The 15305-nt window shown below is 52.5% G+C and overlaps 1 protein-coding gene across 13 annotated transcripts in view; it reads left to right on the forward strand.

Moving 5' to 3' along the window:
• Window positions 1-12002: 12002 nt before the first annotated feature.
• Window positions 12003-15305, forward strand: part of PGPEP1 (pyroglutamyl-peptidase I) — a 29294-nt gene continuing 25991 nt past the window's right edge. For 9 of the 13 annotated variants that reach the window (XM_055236493.2, XM_055236494.2, XM_055236499.2 and 6 more), the window contains exons 1-2: window positions 12003-12136; window positions 14285-14337. In XM_055236493.2, the coding sequence (XP_055092468.1) occupies window positions 12103-12136; window positions 14285-14337 (87 nt within the window). In that variant the 5' untranslated portion in view covers window positions 12003-12102. Of the gene's footprint in view, window positions 12137-12652; window positions 13022-14284; window positions 14338-15305 lie in introns of those variants that run through there. The other 4 variants (XM_055236503.2, XM_063616460.1, XM_055236504.2 and 1 more) reach the window with 4 other exon arrangements.

Consider the following 15305-nt stretch of genomic DNA (forward strand, 5'->3'; position numbering starts at 1 on the left):
ATGATGTTGCACTTAAATGAGCCCAAGAAGTTTTTTTAATCGCTTCATCCACTTGAAATTTGCAGTTTGTCCCTGGTAAAAGAGCCAGTACTAATGCATATCTGCTCTGTGAACTCTTCCCTAGCTGCCCTGCTCAAAAGCTAATCATTCCTTCTCTTATACTTTGAACTTTAGTACCCTCCACTGATTTCTATCATTGCCTGGTTTATGCCATGTTGTAATTGCTTGTTTCAGCCCTCTTAACTTTGACTTGTAGGAGCAAGGACCTAAGAGGTTTCCTGGGGCTCTATTTGGGGCTGTTCAGGACAGTTTACCCTCCCCTATCATCATGAATGCATGACCCAGGCTGGGGCAATCAGAAGGCTTCCCTGGCTGGCTGAGGATGGTGGCTCATGCCTGTAATCCCAGCACTTTGGGAGGCCGGCCGGTGGATCACCTGAGCCCAGGAGTTTGAGACCAGCCTGGGGAACATAGCGAGACCTCATCTCTCCAAAAAAAAACTTAAGAAGAATTAGCTGGGCATGGTGGCACGTGCCTGTAATTCCAACTACTTGGGAGGCTGAGATGGGAAGATGGCTTGAGCTTGGGATTTCGAGGCTGCAGTGAGCTGTGATCATGCTACTGCACTCTACCCTGGGTGACAGAGCGAGATCCTATCTAAAAAAAAAAAAAAAAAAAGGCTTCCTTGGAATGGTTTTGGGATTGCAGAGCTGGAATGATCACAGTCAGGTATAGCCATGGCCATTTCTTCACTGCAGAGTCATGGCCGTGTCTAAGCCTGAGCCCAACTGTATCTGATGCTTCATAAATCTTCATTCTTCCCTATTCCACTAACCAAAATCCTATTCTGGATCCAGCTTAAATTATATTTCTGACCGGGCACAGTGGCTCACGCCTGTAATCCCAGCAATTTGGGAGGCCGAGGCGGGTGGATCACCTGAGGTCAGGAGTTCGAGACCAGCCCGGCCAACATGGCAAAAACCTGTCTTTACTAAAAATACAAAAATTAGCCAGGCGTGGTGGTGGGTGCCTGCAATCCCAGCTACTCCGGAGGCCAAGTCAGGAGAATCACTTGAACCCAGGAGGCGGAGGTTGCAGTGAGCCGAGATCACGCCATTGCACTCCAGCCTGGGCAACAAGAGCAAAACTCTGTCTCAAAAAAAAAAAAAAATTGTATTTCTTCCAGCAGAAACCTAAGAAGTCTAGACCAATGTACCTCTCCAACTAACAAAAATACCCTACCCACTACTAAAAAAAAAAGAAAAGCATAAAAGCCAGTACTGGCAAGGATGTGATGAGACTGGCAAACATATGTTTCATTTTAAATGGGAAAAAAGTTGGTATTATATCTCAAAAGCTATAAAAGTATCACACCCTTCAGCTCAGCAATCCATTTCTGAACATTTCTACTAAGGAAGTCTTTCGGGTGAAGGGAACCACCACGCCAGGGCCTCACAGCAATATCACCAATTCTAAAAGAGCAATATTTTGCTGGGCACAGTGCCTCACGCCTGTAATCCCAACACTTTGGGAGGCCAAGGCAGGTGGATCACCTAAGGTCAGGAGTTCAAAACCAGCCTAGCCCAACATGTCAAGACCCTGTCTGTACTAAAGGTACAAAAATTAGCCAGCCATGGTGGCATGTGCCTGTAATCCCAGCTACTTGGGGGGCTGAGGCATGAAAATCGCTTGAACCTGGGAGGTAGAGGTTGCAGTGAGCCGAGATCACGCCACTGCACTCCAGCCTGGGCAACAGAGTGAGACTCCATCTTAAAAGTAAATAAATAAATAGCAGTTAAAAAAAAATTAGCTGGGCCAGGCGAGGTGGCTCACGCCTGTAATCCCAGCACTTTGGGAGGCCAAGGCAGGAGGATCACGAGATCAAGAGATCAAGACCATCCTGATCCACATGGTGAAACCCCATCTCTACTAAAAATACAAAAATTAGCTGGGCATGGTGGTGATCACCTGCAATCCCAGCTGTTTGGGAGGCTGAGGCAGAATCGCTTGAATCCAGGAGGTGGAGGTTGTAAAGAGCTGAGATCACACCACTGCACTCCAGCCTGGGCAACAAGAGTGAAACTCTGTCTCCAAAAAAAAAAAAAAAAAGAAAAGAAACGCAGACACCCTCCTGGGTTGCGCTTCGCTGGTCAAGGCAGTGACCTTCTTCCATCCAGGGAACCAGGAGCCTCACATGGATCAGGCCCTTCCTGATCCATGGCCACCTGAGCTGAAACAAAATATCATTTGTACCTTGCCCAGTGCATTCCTGGGGTGCAGGCAACCAAAGAACAGAGGTTTATTTGCCCCTGTCCTTGGCCGCCTTCCTATCCCGGAGTCAGAATAAGCAGAGATTCCTCAAATGGGTTTTTTTTTTGTTTGTTTTGTTTTTGTTTTTGTTTTTTTGAGATGGAGTTTCGCTCTTGTTGCCCAGGCTGGAGTTCAGTGGCGCGATCTCAGCTCACTGCAACTTCTGCCTCTTGGGTTCAAGCGATTCTCCTGCCTCAACCTCCCGAGTAGCTGAGATTACAGGCATGTGTCACCACGCCCGGGTAATTTTGTATTTTTAGTAGAGATGGGGTTTCTTTTTTTTTTTTTTTTTTGATACGGAGTCTCGCTCTGTTGCCCAGGCTGGAGTGCAGTGGCGCAATCTCGGCTCACTGCAAGCTCCGCCTCCCGGGTTCACGCCATTCTCCTGCCTCAGCCTCTCCGAGTAGCTGGGACTACAGGCGCCCACCACCACGCCCGGCTAAATTTTTTGTATTTTTAGTAGAGACGGGGTTTCACCGTGGTCTCGATCTCCTGACCTCGTGATCCGCCCGCCTCGGCCTCCCAAAGTGCTGGGATTACAAGCGTGAGCCACCGCGCCCGGCCTGAGATGGGGTTTCTTCTTGTTGGTCAGGCTGGTCTTGACCTCCTGACCTCAGGTGATCCACCTGCCTCAGCCTCCCAAAGTGCTGGGATTACAGGCGTGAGCCACTGCACCCAGCCATGGGGGTCTTTTTTTTTTAAGACAGAGTCTCAAAAAGACCCCCTCAAGTGGGGTCTTGAAACTTCCTCCACTGCCCACCTGCGCCCAGTGGCCTGGTAGAAGTTCCTTAGATGGGCACGGAGACTGCTGGATCCAGTCCCCCTTCATCCTGCACACATCTCTGCCCCCGCGCATTAATTGTGCACCTACTGTGTGCTGGCACAGACTAAACGGAAAGAAGACCCAGCCTCAGTGTTCAAACTACTCCAGGCGAAAAGAGGGAGAGGCAAGGGTGGGGAGTGGAGCACTAAATATACCCTCCAAGGGGCAGGCCAGGGCTGGACGTGGGAGCAGGGGCCATGGGCAGTGGCTAACCACCAAAAGCACATCTGTGGGCCTAGTCTTTTTGTTGTTGTTGTTGTTTGAGACAGGGTCTCACTCTGTTGCCCAGGCTGGAGTGCAGTGGCAAGATGGTAGCTCAGGCCAGGTGCTGTGGCTCATGCCTGTAATCCCAGCACTTTGGGAGGCCAACGTGGGCGGATCACTTGAGGCCAAGAGTTCGAGACTAGCCTAGCCAACATGGTGAAACCCCATCTCTGCTAAAAATACAAAAATTAGCTAAGCGTGGTGGCGCATGCACGTAATCCCTGCTACTCAGGAGGCTGACGCAGGAGAGTCGCTTGAACCTGGGAGGTGGAGGTTGTAGAGAGCCAAGATCACACGACTGCACTCCAGTGCAGAGCGAGACTCCGTCTCAAAAAATAATAATAATAAAAGGATCATAGCTCACTGCAGCATTGAACTCCTGGACTCAAGTGATCCTCTTGTTTCAGCCTCCTGAGAACCTGGGACCTGATGAGCTCACTACCACCTTCGGGTGATTTTAAAATTTTTTGTAGAGATAGAGTTGCCCAGCCTGGTCTTGAATTCCCGGACTCAACTGATCCTCCTGCCTCCACCTCCCAAGTATGAGCCTTGTCTTCTAGCCTGACTCCCCAAAGGCCTCACTATCTCCAGACACCGCCTGGAGAAAAAGGACACATTCATCCTTTAAGAATGCATGTCTGGGTGGGCCATGGTGGCTCATGCCTGTAATACCAGCACTTTGGGAGGCCAAGGCAGGTGGATCACCTGAGGTCAGGAGTTTGAAACCAGCCTGGCCAACATGGCAAAACCCTGTCTGTACTGAAAATACAAAAAAGCAACCAGGGGTAGTGGCAGACAACTGTAATCTCAACTACTCGGGAGGCTGAGGCAGGACAATTGCTTCAACCCGGGAGGCAGAGGTTGCAATGAGCCGAGATCGCGCCATTGCACTCCAGCCTGGGTGACAAGAGCAAGACTGTGTTTAAAAAACAACAACAACAAAGAATGCATGTCTGCGCAGACATCTCTCTCCCTACCATGGCCATGAGGCCCCCTGCAGTCCTCAAACTGGGCTTGGTTTACTCTGACAGAGCCAAAAGGACAGAGCCCTAACGCGCAGAGCCGTGTGGTCCCCATGAGCTCCAAATCTCCCTCCCTTCCAAGGCCACTCCTCTTAGCAACTGGCAAAGCCCAGAGAGGCTTGGAGCCCCCAGGGGCAGGATCTGAGCTCCGGTGCAGAGTCCATGAGTCCTGCCTTCCCCCACCTGGTTCCCTAGGGCTTGGGTTCAGGGTGGCCTTAGTCCTCAGAAGCTCCCCAAACTTCCCTGGGTTGTGGAGGTGGGAGGCTAGAGAAAAATGTAGCTTCTGCCTAGTGCAGCGATACACATCCGTGGTTCCAACTACTCGGGAGGCTGGGGCGGGAGGATCACATGAGCCCAGGAGTTCTGGGCTGTAGCACACTGTGCTGATTGGGTGTCCACATTAAGTCTGGCATCAATATGGTGACCTCCCGGGAGCGGGGAACCACCAGGTTGCCCAAGGAGGGGTGAACCAGCCTAGGTTGGAAATGGAGATGGTCAAAACTCCAGTGCTGATCTGTAGCAGGATCATGCCTGTGATCCCGCTACACTGCACTCCAGCCTGGAGGCCAGAGTGAGACCCTGTCTCTAAAAAAGATAAATTTTAGGCTGGGCACAGTGGCTTATGCCTGTAATCCCAGCACTTTGGGAGGCCGAGGCAGGCGGATCACTTGAGGTCAGGAATTCCAGACCAGTACGGTGAAACTCTGTCTCTACAAAAAAAAAAAAAAAAAAAAAAAAAATTAGCCAGGTGGTGAAACTCTTGTCTCTACAAAAAAAAAAAAAAAAAAAAAAAAAAAAAAAAAAAAAAAAAATTAGCCGGGCGTGGTGACCTGCACCTGTGGCCCCAGATACTCCGGAGGCTGAGGCACAATAATTGCTTGTACCTGGGAGGTGGGGTGAGCAAAAATTGCGCCACTGCACTCCAGCCTGGGTGACTGAGCAAGATTCTGTCTAGAAAAAAAAGAGATACATTTAAAAAATGCAGCTTCTAGCAGGGCGCGGTGGCTCACGCCTGTAATCTCAACACTTTGGGAGGCCAAGGTGGGTGGATCACGAGGTCAGGAGATCGAGACCACGGTGAAACCCTGTCTCTACTAAAAATACAAAAAATTAGCCGGGCGTGGTGGCGGGCGCCTGTAGTCCCAGCTACTCGGGAGGCTGAGGCAGGAGAATGGCGTGAACCCGGGACGCGGAGCTTGCAGTGAGCCGAGATCACGCCACTGCGCTCCAGCCTGGGCGACAGAGCGAGACTCCGTCTCAAAAAAAAAAAAGAAAAGAAAAAATGCAGCTTCTTTTGCAAACCAACATCCAGCTCGGCAGGTTTTGCTCTATTTAGCGTTTTTTTGTTTGTTTGGTTTTTTTTTAGATGAGTATTGCTATGTTGCTCTGGCTGGTCTCAAACTCCTGGCCTCAAGCAATCCTCCCACCTCACCTTCCCAAAGCGCTGGGATTACAGCAGGGGTCCCCAACCCCTGGGCTAAGGACTGGTACCAGTCTGTGGCCTGTTAGGAACCAGGCCACACAGCAGCAGGTGAGCAGCAGGCAAACGAGTGAAGCTTCAACTGTATTTACAGCCAGTACCCATTACTCCCCAATATCTCCTGAGCTCCGCCTTCTGCCAGATCAGCAGCGGCAGCATTAGATTCTCATAGGAGTGTGAACCCTATTGTGAACTGCACATGTGAGAGATCTAGATTGTGCACTCCTTATGATAATCTAATGCCTGATGATCTGAGGTGGAACAGTTTCATCCTGAAAACATCTGCATCCCCCTCAACCCCCAGTGCATGGAAAAATTGTCTTCCACAAAACCAGTCCTTGGTGCCAAAAAGATTGGGGACTGCTGGATTACAGGCATGAGCCTCTGCGTCAGGCTTCACAGCATTGTTTTTTGTTTGTTTGTTTTTTTGGGACAGAGTCTCGCTCCGTTGCCCATGCTGGAGTTCAGTGGTGCGATCTCGGCTCACTGCAACCTCCACCTCCCAGATTCAAGCGATTCTCCTGCCTCAGCCTCCTGAGTAGCTGGGATTACAGGCATGCACCACCATGTCTGGCTGATTTTTGTATTTTTAGTAGAGACAGGGTTTCACCATGTTAGCCAGGATGGTGTTGATCTCCTGATCTCGTGATCCGCCCGCCTCAGCCTCCCAAAGTGCTGGGATTACAGGTGTGAGCCACCGCGCCTGGCCTATTTATTTATTTATTGAGACAGAGTCTCGCTCTGTCGCCCAGGCTGGAGCGGAGTGGTGCGATCTTGGCTCACTGCAGTCTTTGCCGCCTGAATTCAAGCAATTCTCCTGCCTCAGCCTCCAAAATAGCTGGAATCACAGGCATGTGCCACTGATACGGGAGTGCTGGGAGGGGAAGAGCGTGGTCCCTTTAAATGATAGGGAAGGGAAGGGTGGGGTAAAGGAGGGCGTGGTCCCTGGCTAGGGCTCCACCCCCAGAGACCTAGGTGAGGACCCGCACTCCTGCCTTCGTGCCCAAATATTGCATTTTCCAGGACCACACTGGCCCGCCACGCCCCCATCCTGTGCCTATAAAAACCCGAGACCCTAGCGGGCAAACACACAAGCTGCTGGACGTCTTGACGTACACATCCATGGAAGAAGATACAAGTGGCTGGACAGCGAGAGGACGTCGAGGGAGCACGCTGGCAGAAGAGCACACTGGCATGCGGACGGGTCGTCGACCAGTGGAACTAGGCAGAGTTTGGCATGGTCAGTCAGAGGAGAGCTGGGGCCGCCTAGCGACCCAACTCCAGAGAAAGACCATCTCCCTTCTGGCTCCCCCATCTACTGAGGGCTACTTCCACTCAATAAAACTTGATACTCATTCTCCAAGCCCAGGTGTGATCTGATTCTTCTGGTACACCAAGGCAAGAAACCCCAGGATACTAAAATCCCTCTGTCTGGACTGGGCGCAGTGGCTCATGCCTGTAATCCCAGAACTTTGGGAGGCCGAGGTGGGTGGATCACTCAAGGTCAGGAGTTTGAGACCAGCCTGGCCAACGTGGTGAAACCCCATATCTACTAAAAATAAAAAAAATTAGCTGGGTGAGAGTGCAGTCACCTGTAGTCCTAGCTACCTAGGACGCTGAGGCAGGAGAATCACTTGAACCCAGGAGGCGGAGGTTGCAGTGAACCAAGATCGCGCCACTGCACTCCAGCCTAGGGGACAGAGCGAGACCCTGTCTCAAAAAAAAAAAAAAAAAAAAAACAGAAAAGAAAAGAAAAAAATAAAAGAAATCCCTCTGTCCTTGTGACAAGGTAGAGGATCTGATTGAGCTGGTAAGCTGCCTATAGATGGCAAACTAAAAAGCACCCTGTAACACACGCCCCCTGGGGTTCGGGAGCTATAAGCATTGACCCTGAACACTGCTGTGGGGTCAGAGTCCCACAGCCTGCCCATCTGTATGCTCCCCTAGAGGTTTGAGCAGAGGAGCACTTCAGAAGCAAGCCACACCCCCATCGCCCACCCTGCGAGAGGAACAAGTGAACTTTCCCGTTTCACCACCATGCCTGGCTAATATTTTTTGTATTTTTAAGAGACGGGGTTTTCCCATGTTGGCCAGGCTGGTCTCGAACTCCTGGCCTCAAGCAATCCACCTGCCTCAGCCTCCCGAAGTGCTGGGATTATAGGCATGAGCCACCACACCCAGCCAGAGTCATCCAATTCAAAGAGACAGTAGAATGTTGGGTGCTAGCGGCTGAGGGAGGGGAATAGGGAGGGAGCGTTTAATAGGTATGGAGCTTGTTTGGGAAGAACAAGTTCTGGAGATGGATGGTGGTAATGGTTCCACAACAATGTGAAGGTACTTAATGCTACCCAAGTGTATGCTTACAAATGCTTAAGATGGTAAATTTTATGTTACGTACATGTTACTACAAATCCCCCCACCCCCCCGGCCGAGGCAGGCAGATCACTTGAGGTCAGGAGTTTGAGACCAGCCTAGCCAACGTGGCAAAACCCCATCTCTACTAAAAATACAAAAATTAGCCGAGCATGGTGGCGTGCACCTGTAGTCCCAGCTATTTGGGAGGCTGAGGCAGGAGAATGACTTGAACCTGGGAGACAGAGGCTGCAGTGAGCCAAGATCGTGCCACTGCACTCCGGCCTGGGTGACAGTCTCAAAAGAAAAGTTCCTCCAAGCTAGGCATGGTGGCACATGCCTGTAGTCCCAGTTACCTGGGAGGCTGGGGTGGGAGGATGGCTTGACCCCAGGGGGTGGAGGCTGCAGCGAGCTGTGACTGTGCCACTGCGCTCCAGTCTGTGAGACAAAGCAAGATCATATCTCAAAAAACAAAAACATGGCCCAAACATGATTGGGCTACCAGTGAACATTAGCCTTTACGCCAGTCACTGGGGCAGTGGGGCATGACTCAGTTTCTCCCCATCACTGCTGACTGTACATGTTTTTGTTCCTCCCATTGCAATTGAGGAATAAAATCCACTGTCACTTCCCTTTCGCCTTCCCTCTTCTAGCAACGCACGTACTCCACACCAGGCACGTATGACATATTCAGGTTATAAAACCTGCCCTTGGGTGAGTGATTTTTTTTGTTTTGTTTTGTTTTTTCTGAGACAGAGTCTCGCTCTGTCGCTTTGGCTGGAGTGCAGTGGCACGATCTCAGCTCACTGCAACTTCTGCCTCCTGGGTTCAAGTGATTCTCCTGGCTCAGCCTCCCGAGTAGCTGGGACTACAGGCATGTCCACTCCCTGCTAGTTTTTTGCATTTTTAGTAGAGACAGAGTTTCACCATGTTGGCCAGGCTGGTCTCGAATTCCTGACCTCAAGTGATCACCTGCCTCAGCCTCCCAAAGTGCTGGGATTACAGGTGTGAGCCACTGCGCCCGGCCAGGTTAGTGTTTTGATCTGCTCTTTTCTCCCACTTGGCTTGGACCTCATTCCCTGGCCAGCTCAGACAGCTCTCTGATGTTCTGCATTCTACCTGAAGCTGCTAAAGACCAAAATAGCCAGTGAGTGTGTGCCCTGGGGTGTGGGCTTCCAAACAGGGCTCAGGGGCAGTCTAGAGAACTCTGCCCTTGGTGTTGGAGGAATTCGGGGGTGGAGCCAGTAAACAACATAGTACCCGCCGGGCACGGTGGCTCACGCCTGTAATCCCAGCACTTTGGGGGGCCAAGGCAGGCAGATCACCTGAGGTCAGGAGTTCAAGACCAGCCTGGCCAACATGGTGAAACCCCATCCCTACTAAAAATGCAAAAATTAGCCAGGCACAGTGGCAGGCGCTGGTAGTCCCAGCTATTGAGGAGACTGAGGCAGGAGAATCGCTTGAACCTGGGAGCCGGAGGTTGTAGTGAGCCAAGATCGTGCCATTGCACTCCAGCCTGGGCGACAGAGTGAGACTCTGTCTCAAACAAACAAACAAAAAACCATAGTGTCTTGGCGAATGGTGGCAAAGTCCAAGTGGAATGGGCTATCAGGGAACCACACAGTCGGGAGTTCTGGCTCATGCCTGTTATCCCAGCACTTTGGGAGGCTGAGGCAGGAGGATTGCTTGAGTCCAGGATTTCGAGACCAACCCAAACAGGCAACATAGCAAGACCTCGTCCCTACAAAAAATATAAAAATTAGCCAGGCATGGCGGCACGTGCCTGTAGTCCCAGCTACTCGGGAGGCTGAGGTGGAAGAATTGCTTTAGCCCTGGAGATTGAGGCTGTAGTGAGCTGTGATCGCTCCAATACTCTCCAGCCTGGGCAAAAGAACAAGATCCTGTAAAAAAAAAAAAAATCCGTGACCCAAGTCCATGGTCCAGCCCTGTTTCTGAAGATGTGGCCAGAAACTCAGCTTTCGTTTTCTGCCTGTTTTTAGAGGAATTCTGGTCTCTGATGAATGTTGGCAGAATGTGCCTGGGGATGTGCTGGGTGTCCAGACGCAGCTCTAACAGAACAACACTGCCTCCTCTGGAAGTTCTCATCTGTACGTCAGAGGAAATGGGAAGCCAACCGGAGAGGCTGTGACTACATTAAATGATTTCTGCTTAATAATACCTGGCAGAGTGGCCGGAGGCGGTGGTTCATGCCTGTAATCCCAGCACTTTGGGAAGCTGAGAAGGGTGGATCACCTGAAGTCAGGAGCTCGAGACCAGCCTGGCCAACATGGTGAGCCTCCCTCTCTACTAAAAATACAAAATTAGCTGGGTATGGTGGCACTCGCCTGTAATCCCAGCTACTTGAGAGACTGAGGTGGGAGAACTGCTTGAACCCGGGAGGCAGAGGTTGCAGTGAGCCAAGATCACACCACTGCACTCCAGCCTGGGCGACTAGAGTGAAACTACGCCTCAAATAAATAAATACATACATAATTTCTGCTTAATAATACCTGGGGGACTAAATAATCTGTACAACAACCCCCATGACACAAGTTTATCTATATAACAAACCTGCACATGTATCCCATAACTTAAAAGCTAAAAAAAATTAAAAATGATTTCTGGCCAGGCGTGCTGGTTTACACCTGTAATCCCGGCACCTTTGGGAGGCCAACGTGGGCGGATTGCTTGAGCTCGGGAGTTCGAGACTAGCCTGTGCAACACTGTGAAACCCCTGTCTCTACAAAAATACAAAAATTAGCTGGGTGTGGTGCCACACACCTGTAGTCCCAGCTACTCAGGAGGCTGAGGTGTGAGGATCAGTTGAGCCCTGGAGGTCAAGGTTACAATGAGCTATGATTTTGCCACTGCACTCCAGCCTGGGTAACAGAGTGAGACCCTGTCTCCAAAAAAAAAGAGAGCGAAAGGAAATTATTTCTGAGCTTTATTGCTATGAAGAGGATGGAAACAGGGAATGAGATGGAACCACTGGGGGGTAGCAGTGAGGTCATTTCAGCCAAGGAGGGCCAGAAGGAACCCTCAGAGGAGGTAATAGGATAGCAGGGAGGTGACAGCCAGAGAAGGCCCCAAGGAGAAAGTGACAGTTCACCCCTCGGAGGAGGTGACAGCCAGGGACAGGAGGAGGGCCCCTGGGAGGGGGCGACATTGGAACACTGGAGCTGAGGCCTGAAGGCGGCCAGCTTCGCAGGTACCTGCGGGGTGTGTTCCGGCAGAGGGAACAGCAGGTACAATCGCCCTCCCCCATTAGCCTCCTAGGACCATGGGGGCCTGCAGAGAAACTTCTGGCACCACACAAATGTGGTCGCCGTGTTTTTCGTTTTTTACTCCGTCCTCCCCTACCCCCGCCAACTTCCTGGCCTGAATGCCGCTCCTGTGACCCCTCGAGGCGAGTGACCTCGGGGAAGTGGCAATCTGTGCCTCAGTTTCCTTATCTGGAAAACGGGCCTTGCTCGCGGGGACTCCCCTCCCTAATTCTGGGCAGTATGCATGCATAGGGCAGGCCCTCAATAAACCTTTGTAGAATAAAGGACCGGCTCGTCCCCAGAACCTGGCTCAGTGCGTGTAAGCGGCTACACCCTACGGCGTAAGATGTTCCCATTTTGCAGACGGGGAAACGGAGGCTGGGGAGGACCGGGCCTAGCCGTCGGGGGCGGGGCGCAGGGCGCGCACGCTGCGTCTCGGGTCCGGGGGCGCGCACGCCGAGCGGCTGACCTAGGGGGTGGTCGGGGGCGTGGCAGGGGCGTGGCCTCGCGCGGCCCGGAGGCTGCGGCGGCAGCAGCTGTCGCGCCAGTCGGAACAGAAGCGGATCCGAGGCACAGCCCTATCCCGCCATGGAGCAGCCGAGGAAGGCGGTGGTAGTGACGGGTACGCTGGCTGATGGGGGCTGTAGCGGCAGCGGCCGGGGCAGAGGCGGGGGCGGCTCCGGGACTGCGGGGCCGGGAGGGGCAGGTGCTGGAAGTCCTCCCAGATTTGGAAGGTGTCATCGCCTGCGGGAGCCCCGCGCAGCCCAGGCTTCCTGGAAGGTGGAGGAGGAGGAGCCTTGGGGGTCCCAGGGTCGGGAGTCAAGGGAGTCAGGCGCGGGAGTTGGGGGGCCGGGCAAAAGCCCGGCGCTGCGCAGGCCCCCCGGCGTCCTTTCCTCCCAAGGTGGGGATGGTGACCCTCCTGGCACCTGCCTGCTCTGTCTGGCCTGCGGGCTGGACTGGACCCTTCCTCCCTGCCCCTTCTGAGGTCCAGCCTGTCCCCACACCGCTCCCCCAACCCCCGGCCCCAGGGGACAAAGGCCGATTTGCGGGCAGGAACTGTCCCAGTGACAAATGAACCTCCCAGTCACTGCTCGCCGCGCTTTGCGCTCCTGGGGGGCTGCTCTCCCAAGGCAGGGGCAGGTGGGGGTCTGGGGACCTCGGGCTCTCCCAGCTGTTCCAGGGACTGTCTTCAGCGGAAACCTTTTGGTGTTTTGTGCCAGGGCTGTTTGTTGGTGAGTCAGGGCCCCCTCTGTCACCGACTCCCCCCACCCCCAAACCAACTGTTTCTCCTCCCTGAGACTCCGCCTCGGGGCCACGTGGGGCGCCAACTTCCAATGGGGCCTCAGAGTCAAGGAGTAGGGGGGGTCATTTTGACCTGCTGTCTGGAGGGGTCAGAGTGGCAAATCCAGCAAAAGTGCACACAGGTGTTTTGTGGCTGTTGAAGGGAGGTTGAGGCTGATCCAGGAGATTCAGGGAAGAAAGAAGAAACAAGGCACCTGCTTAACAGGTGTGTATAATTGGGAGGAGGGTCACTGCCCCCACCCCTTCCAGCCTTCCTTTATCTGGTTACTTATTCCAGCACTTTTATCATGAGCTGATTACATCTTTACTGTCTCCATTTTGCAGAAAGGGAAACTGAGGCTCATAGAGGTCATCCAGTTTGTAAGGGGCTGAGCTGACACTCAAACTTCGGCTGTACAGAAGGATAGAGTTAGGAGGTCCCTTCCTGAGCCACAGCCCCTACCTGCTATCCCAGGCTACAGCATCTCTGCATAGCATTCATATCCGGTGGGATCACTGGCCCAGAGGGACCGTATTTTTTTTTTTTTTTTTTTGAGACGGAGTTTTGCTCTTGTTGCCCAAGCTGGAGGACAATGGTGCGATCTTGGCTCATTGCAACTTCCGCCTCCCGGGTCCAAGCAATTCTCCTGCCTTAGTCTCCTGAGTAGCTGGAATTACGGGCATGCATCACCCCACCTGGCTAATTTTTTGTATTTTTAGTAGAAGCGGGGTTTCACCATGTTGGCCAGGCTGGTCTCAAACTTCTGACCTCAGGCGATCCGCCCGCCTTGGCCTCCCAAAGTGCTGGGATTACAGGCATTAGCCACCGCACCCAGCCCCAGGTCTGGATTTGAATCCCAGCTCTTTCACCTTCTTGCTGTGTGATCTTGGGCAGCTAGCTTCACCTCTCTGTGCCTCAGCCCCTGCTCCTGGAAACTGGGCCCAGGAAACACCCTTGCCTGAAAGGGGATGTGGCCAGGCTGAATGCCAGGAAGATCACTTAGAACAGCCTTGGGCAACTGTCGTGTTTTGGAAAGGGGGCCTGGAGTTTGAGCTAGCAGGGAGGAGGGTGACTAGGTGAAATCTAGACAGCCTGGAGGGCTCATTCCTCATTTGGTGCTGATTCAGGGCATTTTGGGACAGTGACACGATAATTGTAGGTTGGGTCAAGGGGAACAGAGGAAGTGAAGACAGGATCAGGGCAACCTTTTCGGAGGCAGAAGAGACCTCTGGCCCCTGGCTGAGCATGAGGGGCGGGCGGAGGTGAAGAGGAAGGGACTCATTGACTTCAGAGCGGACAGGTGCAGGACAGCAGCTCTGATGGGTCTCCAGGTGCTCCCAGAACTCAGGACCAGGCCCCCAGTGTTGTCCCTGGCAGCTGCGCCCTGAAGCTCCTTTCTTGCTTCTCCAGGTGGGAGTAGCGGCCAGGCCAGGGGCAGACTGGGAAGGTCCACTCTTGGGTAATATATTGCTTTTCCTGTTTTTTCAGGATTTGGCCCTTTTGGGGAACACACCGTGAACGCGAGTTGGATTGCAGTTCAGGTAACTTAGATCCGGAGGGTGGGAGTCAGGCTTGGAGCTGGGCATCCCCCAGAAAGTTATGGCATCCAAGAAAGTCCCCTTTTAACAAAAACTTTTTTTTTTTTTTTTTTTTGGAGACGAAATCTTACTCTGTCACCCAGGCTGGAATGCAGTGGCACAATCTCAGCCCACTGCAAACTTCACCTCCTGGGTTTAAGCGATTCTCCCACCTCAGCCTCCAGAGTGGCAGAGATTATAGGTGACTGCCACCACGCCCGGCTAATTTTTGTATTTTCAGTAGAGACGGGGTTTCACCATGTTGGCCAGGCTGGTCTTGAACTCCTGACCTCAAGTAATCCTCCTGCCTCAGCCTCCTAAAATGCTGGAATTACAGGTGTGAGCCACTACGCCCAGCCAGCTCTTACAAAATGATGTTGGATCCACATCTCTTCCTGGATAGTAACCACCGGAGCACACATCTGTTGAGTGTTTGTAGCCCAGCGCCCTGAATCCTCCGAACAACCCATGCTAGTATGTGCAGTTATTCTTGTGCCCACTTAACAATAGGAAACTGAGGCCCAGAGGAGAGATGAAGGGAGTTCTCTGAGGTCACACAGCCAAGAAGTGGGAGTGGCATTGCCTCAGAAGTGCCCCAGGCCCTGGCCAGCGGCTACAGATCTGGGTCTGGAGGGCCAGGTGAGGATATAAACGTAGCTGGTTTCCAGGACACCGTTGTTTATGTGGTGCTGGCGTCTACTTTACTTAGGAATTATCCAACTCTAGGATCTCCCTCTTTTTTTTTTTTTTTGAGACGAAATCTCACTCTGTTGCCCAGGCTGGAGTGCAGTGGCATGATCTTGGCTCACTGCAACCTCGCCTCTCGGGTTCAAGCGATTCTCCTGCCTCAGCCTCCAGAGTAGCTGGGATTACAGGCACCTGCTACCACGCCTGGCTACTTTTTTGTATTTTTAGTAGAGATGGGGTTTCAC

The sequence above is a fragment of the Symphalangus syndactylus genome, chromosome 13, assembly GCF_028878055.3.
Source record: "Symphalangus syndactylus isolate Jambi chromosome 13, NHGRI_mSymSyn1-v2.1_pri, whole genome shotgun sequence".
In the NCBI taxonomy this organism is placed as follows: Eukaryota; Metazoa; Chordata; class Mammalia; order Primates; family Hylobatidae; genus Symphalangus; species Symphalangus syndactylus.